Genomic DNA, 6,836 nt, shown 5'->3' on the forward strand with positions numbered 1-6,836 from the left:
GCTTGCTGGCAGAGCTTGACGTCCTTGATGCTGAACACGCGCGAGCTGGCAAACTCCCGCTCCGTCACGCGCGGGCCCGGCTGGGGGCCTGTGAGCCTATCGACGCGCCAGAAGGTAAGGGGGAAGAGAGCGGCCAGGTGCGCAGCTTGGTAGACACTCCAGAAGAGACCGACGAACATCGAGCCAGCGTATACAAACCAGAACGTGCAGGCCATGACGAGTTCGAGTAGCGGTGCGGTATATGGATGCGTCGCCAGCGAGTCGAAAGGCCGGAGGGAGCGGTGGAGCTTGGAAGGTAGCACCTCTCCTCGCTTCGCCGCATGGAGGTAGTCCGCCATCGAGTCCATCTTGTGTACGAGCTCGTTGTGATATGAAGTGATGTAGAGCTGGCTGATAGCAAAGCCTTGACCATCTGCGAGGGCGTGGTGGCTATACAGCGTTGGAACAGCGAGTACTCAGATACAGACACAGAGTAAACCCACCCTCTCATGATCAACGCACTCTGAGCACCGGTCTCGTCCCTGTAGTTCTCGACAAGTATGGCCTCCCACAGTGGGTGCTTCAGGTCCCACTTTTGAGCAATGACCTTGCCCATCTGGTACAGTATCTCAGCATCACCAGCGAGACGCAGCGCTAGTGGAGTAGAATTCACGAACCACGTCATTCAACTCACGTTTCCCGGCCGGTTCCGGGAGACTGACGGCGTGGATGTGGTTCTTGAGATCGAAATCAGGGTCCTCTTCGAAGCGGGCGCCGTGCAATCTTCTGAGCACAGACGTTACCCGTTGTTTGTACTTCGGGAACGTTTCGCAATGACGTTGCGCTATCTGTGCGATGCGTCGGGGAAAGCAGTCTTGTATAACTTACGAGTGAACGCACCGAGTATAAGTCTTCCAACGTCAACTTTCCCTTCAGAGTGTATGTCCAAGCGCACACCTGTCTTGCGTAATGAGTAGACATGACGCGACAGACTAAAACGGCGCGCTCACAGGGTTGAAGTCGGTCACGTCGGCCAGGAGGAGCCATATGTTGTCCATCCCGCCGATCGATTGCCGTCGCTCATGAAAATCTCTGTAGATCCAGTCCCCAACCAGATGTATGGTCTTTATTACCCATTCTGTGACGCCACCGGTGTGCCCAAAGCCAGTGAGTGACCACTGCGCTTTGGGCTCTACGTTCCGAGCACGACCATTGGTGCCGACACCAGAACTGCTGGGCATCTTGAGACAATGGTTTTCGAGGGAGGAGTGTAGAAATCTGACCGCGAACAACCCATATTTATGTTGAAGGAGGATGTGGCGGTCCATCCGAGTCTGGTGAAAGGGATCCCCAAGCATGCCACCATCCGATCCTCGTGCCACTATGGACGGCCCCGCGGACGCCCCAGGTCGGAGTGATGTGTGGCCATACAAGCCACTGCGCTCGGAGGTCAGACCAACGCTGATGCGACATATGATGACCTACCCGGCGACCTCGCGCACGCAACAATTCGACGCGGCGTGATTCTCTGCGATGGGTATCTGCGGATTGACGAACGTCGATCAGATTTGAGCTGCCAGCATGTGTGGTACAGGTCGTGCCGTCGGTGATATGAGAACCAATGCGAAGGTGTAGTTACTGAACTGGTCCAGATAGAGAAGATGCTAATCAGATCAAACTCTGACGCCGTTAGTCGGACTCGACGCACGATTGAGCGGTACATACGGATGGATTGAAGAAGCCCTAATTGCCTCGCGGACATGGGAAACCAATTACCAGACGCACTGCCGAAGAAGGTCAAGGGAATGACATCATGGTATGAACTGATCATAGAGGGTGAGGGAAGCTAGACACAGATGGGTGTAACCCTAGAGCAACGTCTCAGCCAAGGCCTGATACGCAGCGGCAGGCCCGTAGCGCATGTCCCCTAGCGCTCCCAGAACCACCAGCAAGCATGAGACGGGGACGTCCGTTCGAACCAGAGATCCCAGCGGAAAACCAGTACTCGCGTCGTAGTTGGCCCTCCGTGGCGTGCCGCGCAGGTTTATACACTTACCACCCACTGACCGCTGTATGGAGACCTCCTGACGACGGCTGGTACAAAAGCCCGGGAAACGTTCATAGGCATGTGGGACACACTTCCCAGCTAGAAACGAGGCGTACATCAGGGCCGCAGTATACGCACAATGAATCCTACTCACAGATGACAGACGAAGGATGTGAGGCCAATGCTGACCTTGAGAAACAAGGGGACATTCAACCATCAGCGCAACTTTGATCGTTCGTCAAATTTCACCGGAGGAAAGGAATAACAGGATGCTTCTCTGCCGCCAACATAACCACGGACAATACCAGCACCGCAGATCGGATGACCATCTCTACGAACATAGCCTGGGCAAGGTTGACGCCGTGTGTCAACACAGTGCTGAACGCTTCATTAGACACAGGTCATAGGCTACGATTGACACTTACTTCAACAACGGCGGACCCGGTGTGAGCGCAAGGACGTCAGCCGCAGCCGCAATAGCCCCAACGACTCGGACCTGAGCGCTGAGCGTCACAGTAGCAGACGAAACGCAAGGGGCAATGTCTCCGTTCAAGAACACAGCCTACGGTTGCCCGATAGTCCGGGGCCGGGCATTTTGCGCGACGCGCCTCAGCCACATCGCGTCGCTCGTCCTCCGCCTCCTCCATATCCTCTGGAACTCATGTTATACTCACTCTGCAGCCCCAAAAGCATTCCTACTGCACCGAACGCACTGGGGACGTCAAAAAAGAGGTGCCGGCAAGTCCATACTGGTCTGGAAACTCGAGAAAGCTCGACGACCCCGGGAAGTGGTAAGCGCCCGACAGTGCCGCGACTCGCTCGAACTTGGATGCACAAGCTGGAGGATACAACTACATATGATGCATGGCTTTTTTTTTACAAGCTTGTGAGATGTTGAACAGGTGCGCAGCTTATCATTTCTAGGATGATACGATACTCATTACTGATACCGCAATCCTGAGCGTACGGCAGGCCCAGTGAAAATACTGTAAGACCTTCCAAGACTCTCGATGTAGGTATCCGGCCCGCATGCTATGTCTGGCCAAATCTGCAGCGGAGCGATACTGTAGGGTGACATACACATAGGCAGACGTACACTGCAGGACACCAGATATATATTTGTGGTTCTGTTGATATACACGAACGCCCGCAGCACCGTACAAGACGAGGGCATACTATCACTCACCTGTCACGTCAATACGTAGCCATGAAAGCACCATTGCTTCTCCGACTCTGGACACCTCATCATGCTTAGAATGGCGGTGGACTTCGCAGATCAGTCATTTGTCTTGCAATGCTGTCCGATTCGAGTGGCACGCGCAGCCTTGAAGTACATATTGAAGTTATGTGAATAGCTCACCATACAATTTGCATACAATATATCCTGTGCCCATGAAAGCACCCCTCTTATTACACCCATAGTATATCCGGAAAGGGGGTGTAGGTAGCCTCCAGCTTGTGCATCCAAGTTCGAGCGAGTCGCGGCACTGTCGGGCGCTTACCACTTCCCGGGGTCGTCGAGCTTTCTCGAGTTTCCAGACCAGTATGGACTTGCCGGCACCTCTTTTTGACGTCCCCAGTGCGTTCGGTGCAGTAGGAATGCTTTTGGGGCTGCAGAGTGAGTATAACATGAGTTCCAGAGGATATGGAGGAGGCGGAGGACGAGCGACGCGATGTGGCTGAGGCGCGTCGTGCAAAATGCCCGGCCCCGGACTATCGGGCAACCGTAACAGCCAGACTAATATTCGGCTTGAATCGCCACTGGCCCGGTAGAACATCTAGACAGATGAACAGACTGGATCTCATGGATAGCGATGTATAGATCGTGCAGGAGGAGGGTGCGGAGGCGCTCATAACGGCTGTACGTGAGCGCTAAAACGGTCGTAAGCTTCTCTATAGCTGCCATCACTACAGTATAGCGACCAAAGGCGTCGCAGCGAATCCTTATACTTGCTTCAAGCTCAGAGTTCGTCTGCAACGTCTCCTTCTGTGTGTACTTCTATCTACATTGCTGTTATTAAGGGACCGACGATGGCTAGCTCCGACAGCCTGCGCTATACTCACTGAACGTGAGTGCTATCTGGAGGAGGAGTGGAAATCGCGACGGCGTTGCCAAATGGTCGGCCTGTCAAGGCCCCGAAGACAGCTCATCTGCCGTCAGCACGCAACCTGACTGGATCCATGCGGTCTGGTCGGTCGTACGATCCTTTCGGCTGTCACTCTGATCAATGTCTGACTTGGTGCAGTAATCGAGACAATCAAACAACAGGTCGAGGAGCGGGTACAATATTGGATGAGGGAAAGTGGCCAACGACATCGAGGCATTTCATCGTATACGCAGCGACGGCGCTACAGGCATCAACGCGAGCGAGTCCAACTAAGCGCAGACAACAGTAGGTAACAACAAAACATGGAGCGACGTATCGTACAATAAACATAGCATAACACGACGCGAAACAAGGTACGTATGATTGACAATGATGCACAGGACCGTCCGGGTCGCGCAACGAGAAGAAAGTTGAGAGGGAACATAAATAGCGCAGAGGGTCAAGAGCGTACAAGGGGCCGAGCGTACAACGCGAAGGCGTAGAGTCCGAGAATAAGGGAAGAGGGACGACGTGAGCCTGGAAAAATGGTGAGCAGTCTGCCAGTCAATGGGTTCATGGTAGACTTACCGTGAGTCAGTTCGGTCCAGTCGTCGAAGAGGGTACCGAAGCACGGTGGTTCATCGCCACTGACGGTCGGTCGCACCTTTCGGTGTATGGAAGAGCTTCTTATATCCGATGTTCTTCTCTTCCTGGCGCTGGGTCACGTCGCGCTGAGCGGAGCGACTTCGCCAGTCAGAAGAATGGTCCGCGGTTGACCGTGCAGCAGGCATCTGCGGATTTCTGCTGCCAATGGGTGCTAGTGTGGACTCCGAACGTTGGTTCGAATGGACGCGTGGGCATGCACCTGTTGCAGATCGCGATGAGCATTAGCGCTACGCCTCCCCGCCAAGAGGTGAAGCAATCATACTTACCTGAGCCGTGGCCTTGGAGGACTCTGTCGTAGTTCGAGCGGATCGCGTCATATTGACGCTCCCAAACAGGCGTGAATAGCTCCACTACGTAGGTGAGGATCGCCTGTCCAGCAACGGCCTCGGACAGGTGAGGGAGGGCTATCGTATCGACGTCGCCGATTGCTGTAGAGACTTGGTGAGTATGCAATGTCGCTATCACCGGGTAGAGTGTGGCTCACCTGTTTTATTAAAGTAACAGATGATTGCGCGGATGTGATCCAAGTGCAGATGTTTGACGTCGGCGTTCGCTTTGTAGCTTTGACAGACTATGTAGGCAAATGAAGTCTTCGCCTGGTAGCGCGGTTTGACGGCGTAGACGGAATCGAATGAATCCCGAAGGATCGCGATGATGTCGATCACCCAGTCAAAAGGGCGCATCCACAACGAGAGGACGAGAGTGCCGCCGGCAGCAATGTGCTCGAGGGCGACCAGGAGCTGCGCATACACCAGGCCAGTTTTTTTGGTCCGTGGCACGGTGCCTTCTGCTAGCATGATAGCGGCGTTGGCTATGACTAGGTCAAAGCCTGCGGGCGGGATATGCTCTGAAAGTTGATGTCATTTCAGTGTCGCGCACAAATGGTGTTCCATGCATACCAGTAGTATCCCAATTGATTGAGGTTGATTGCCCCCTAGCGATCGAGCAAACATCCTCTTCGTACACTGAGAACCGGGGTGCAAGGGACTGAAGACTGCCCTGCACCGAGATGCCAGGTATACTGGCACTCGGAGGCAAGGTAATCCCCACTCCGTGCATGAGTGTGTTCTGCAAAAGCCAGGTGGCGAATCCACCCGGGGCGCAGCCGAGGTCGAGGAAGTGGCGGGCCTGGTCCAAGACCTGGCGGAATGCAGGGTAACGGTTAGTGGTGATTTTAACAATCTCTTGAAAAGCTTTATTGAAGTCTTCTAGGTCGGAGGGGGTGGCGGTCCGGCTCCGGTTAAGGCGGGCGAGTTCGGCGTAGGTGCGGTCGACGGTGTCGTGAAGGCGGTAGAGCTCCTTCAGCACCAGGAGACGGCGGAGGGCGGGCGACGCATTGAAGAAGGGGAGTTCGAAATTAGATAATTTCGAGGTAATAAGGATGGGGCTATCATTCAGTACGCAGTCGATTTGGGCGTCGACGTCGGCGATCGTCTTGAAGCGAGAGACGGTGTCACGATCCATGGCGGAAGAGGAGAGTGCTAGTGGTTGGGCTGCAGACTCATGTCACTCAGCTGCAATTGTTTATATTCTCTCAGGTCGAGAGCACGAGGCGGTGCAGAGTCATCGCCTTTACAGTGCTATGTCGATATTGGTACCCTAACATGAGGCTAGGACAGTAGAGATTTCAGACGTATACCGTTCACTCGGTGGTAAACCCCAGGACAGCAGATGCTATGCATGTATGAGCTGCGGCACTCGGTTCTCTAGTGAACAATTTTCATTTGACGAATGAAATACCTGATTGGTACTACACATCACCACGACTCGAGCTTCGTCCACCTATACTTAGACAATCCACCTACCACCGGATCGGCTCCTGTCAGACAGCCGTCCGTAGCCCGATGGCAGTCCACTCATAGTGTCCTAGCAGCTACAGAAGCCATAGATGAATGAGGCTCGCTCCAGCTTTCGGACGCAGAGCGATGCGCCTGAGGCCACTGCGAGCAACTGTGGAATTGGAATAAGCCAAGAAGAGGGCACTATAATCACGGTACTCACTGAAGCCTATTTGACGAGTATGACTCGATGCAATGTGAGCTTCTATACTGCGGCAG

The 6,836-nt window shown here is 54.1% G+C and overlaps 1 protein-coding gene across 1 annotated transcript; it reads left to right on the forward strand.

Moving 5' to 3' along the window:
• Positions 1–2,639: 2,639 nt before the first annotated feature.
• On the forward strand, positions 2,640–3,177 carry B0H18DRAFT_1062400 (uncharacterized protein; the record flags this gene model as incomplete). Its single annotated transcript, XM_048031132.1, has 1 exon — positions 2,640–3,177. A coding segment is annotated over exon 1 (229 nt), but the record flags the coding sequence as incomplete, so codon positions are not given.
• Between the last annotated feature and the right edge of the window lie 3,659 nt (positions 3,178–6,836).

The sequence above is a fragment of the Fomitopsis serialis genome (assembly GCF_022376445.1).
Source record: "Fomitopsis serialis strain Sig1Antser10 chromosome Unknown B0H18scaffold_330, whole genome shotgun sequence".
In the NCBI taxonomy this organism is placed as follows: domain Eukaryota; kingdom Fungi; phylum Basidiomycota; class Agaricomycetes; order Polyporales; family Fomitopsidaceae; genus Fomitopsis; species Fomitopsis serialis.